The sequence below is a fragment of the Trichomycterus rosablanca genome, chromosome 4 (assembly GCF_030014385.1).
Source record: "Trichomycterus rosablanca isolate fTriRos1 chromosome 4, fTriRos1.hap1, whole genome shotgun sequence".
Taxonomy (NCBI): Eukaryota; Metazoa; Chordata; class Actinopteri; order Siluriformes; family Trichomycteridae; genus Trichomycterus; species Trichomycterus rosablanca.
The window spans coordinates 35822065-35824448 of record NC_085991.1 but is presented as its reverse complement, the minus strand read 5'-3'; the positions used below and the strand labels follow the sequence as shown (position 1 = coordinate 35824448).

Here is a 2384-nt window from a genome sequence, read left to right as displayed (position 1 = left end):
AGGTGGAAGTTTCTCCATAAGGGGGAGCTACTGGCAGTGTGTCAGGTTTAGTCAGACTGCTACTTGGCATGAATGACACTGTGTGTCATTAATGTAGATTGCTGAACTTTTTTGAGGACTCTTTTTTATAAACAATTCATATTTAATCTGATTGCTTTTTAGCAGATTTTGAAAAACATTGTTGCATAATTTTTTGACGGAGCTTGTTGACAACTCATCGACCTGATGTACATTGCTGTATTAAGCCAGTCCTCGAGCTAGTGTAAAGTACCATTCAATCATGTGGTCACTACCTCTCCTTCGTCACACCGACGTTCCTCCGAAAGTGACAGAAAACTTCATACTGTCAGGATACCGCTTTCCCGACTACAGCCTCCTACAGTGCCTGGTGTCTGCCTTCCGGCCCACAAATGAGACGGGAAACTTCTGGACGCACTTTCTCCCAATTTTCATCTTTGGTTTTCACTTCGTAGAGATGTTCGAATGGGAAGGTGCACCCACCCCCGGGGATCCCTTCTTCTACCCGGCTTGGAACTATTTCTTTGGGGTTTTCTACTTGTTGCTGGCCAGCAGCATGGCTCATCTTCTTAACTCCATGTCACTGATCATGCGAGAGATCTGTTTCTTTGTGGATTATGGAACCATCAGTGCATACACAGTTGGGTCTTCATTGGCGTACTATTACTATATTCATCCACAGGCCGGAATACCAAAGAATGGGGATGAGATGCAGAATGCTTCTACAATGCAGTCAGAGGTAGGAGAGGATACCTCCGGATCTTTTTCCTCAATATTTTACTTCCTGAATTTTAATGTATTTTTTGAGAACTTGTACATCCCATGCTCCTGCCTGGTAGCCATAATTTGTGTAATCACCTGTTGCAACACCAGGCAGCGCTGGAGAAGATACCGCTATGCTGTCCGCACTTTAGTTTTCCTCCTACCTTTTTTTATTTCCTCAACACCGATTTTCTATCGCCTTCTCAGCCCATCTCCGTATCCTTCCTCAACAGTGGCCTCCCCTTACTCAACATCAACAATGGCAATCTTTTTCTATAGGCACTGCTTCTGGTTGGTGTTGTCCGCAGTTATTAATATCAGCAAGATTCCAGAGCGTTTATCTCCTGGAAAATTTGATATCTGGGGGCACAGTCACCAGTGGTTCCACTGTTGCACTTTCCTGTCTATACTTGATGAGCTGCACATGATCAAAGTGGAGATCCGAGCTCTGCTGCTTCACCCTTCTTTGGTCATAGCGCCCTCTGCGTCTCTCCAGCTTCCTGGCCCAAATATCTACACCACATTTGGCGTGATGATGTTGTTACAGGGCTGTATTGCCTCTATTATTTTCTGGTTCGGCAGGTGTGCTTACAAGATTTATGCTCCTGAACAGAAATGCCTAAAGGTGCAGTAAGAGGCATCATAAGAGTCAACAGGAATTATTAATTACAATTCTATACTAGTAGAGACAAGCATGCAATCTTTTGGGGGACATGCTACTGATTTCTTGCTGGTATTTTACAGGCATCTTTCTCTCTCTAACACACACACACATACGCGCACACATAACCACTTTGCCCTCTTTAAATAGGAAGTAAAGGCTCAAATAGCTTCAGAGGAAATGATAGGGGGTGGCTCTGCTATTGCCTACATCCTTTTTGTAACAGTGAAAGCTGATATATTGTTATAAAACTTCACTTTTTTGTGAATTATTATAAATTCTAGATTTAATGTACTATCAAAATTAATTATTTTGGCATAAAGATGGGTGACAAATTACATTGTAAAAGTGCAGATGCTTCTATGTACTACATGGTTGGGGTCTACTTGTCCTGAGGGAAGATTCAGTGCAAATCAATACTGACTGATCATCTGATCAATAGGATTGTATTTCTCCCAATCCACAAGGGGTAGGTGAACAGTTTTGGAAATGCTATGGCTAGATAGCCACAACTAAAGTGAATGTCTGTTGACAGAATCGTGTTCCGTCCTTCCAGCAGTGTTTAGATACTTGTACAATCTATGCCAAGGCTGCTGACCCAACACCATGCTGATTTAAAATGAATTTGTCACCCATCTGTATTTAGTACTGAACCTATGCATGGCTCTTGATTGTACTGTATTTAACTGTTTTGCTTATAATAGGCGCAGAAGGGACATGCTGACCGTGGAGAATTATATTTTCAGGGTTAGATCTAGAAGAAGCCATAACATTTTTATTAGACAAATCAATATAATTTCAGCAGGGTTAAAACAGTTTGCTGAATTTGCACACGACCCATCGGAAGCTTTCAAAAACTGGTGCATTCAAAGGCATTTAAGTAATTAAGTGTTTTACCTGTTAGTTTCTTACTTACTAATCCATTATACCCATCACCAATCCA

At 41.6% G+C, this 2384-nt stretch overlaps 1 protein-coding gene across 1 annotated transcript; it reads left to right on the top strand.

Annotated features, from left to right (window-relative positions):
* Positions 1 to 229: 229 nt before the first annotated feature.
* On the top strand, positions 230 to 1622 carry paqr9 (progestin and adipoQ receptor family member 9). The gene has a single exon (XM_062993269.1). The coding sequence runs from the start codon at positions 281 to 283 to the stop codon at positions 1412 to 1414; it is 1134 nt and encodes a 377-aa protein (XP_062849339.1). The 5' UTR covers positions 230 to 280; the 3' UTR covers positions 1415 to 1622.
* The last annotated feature ends 762 nt before the right edge of the window (positions 1623 to 2384 follow it).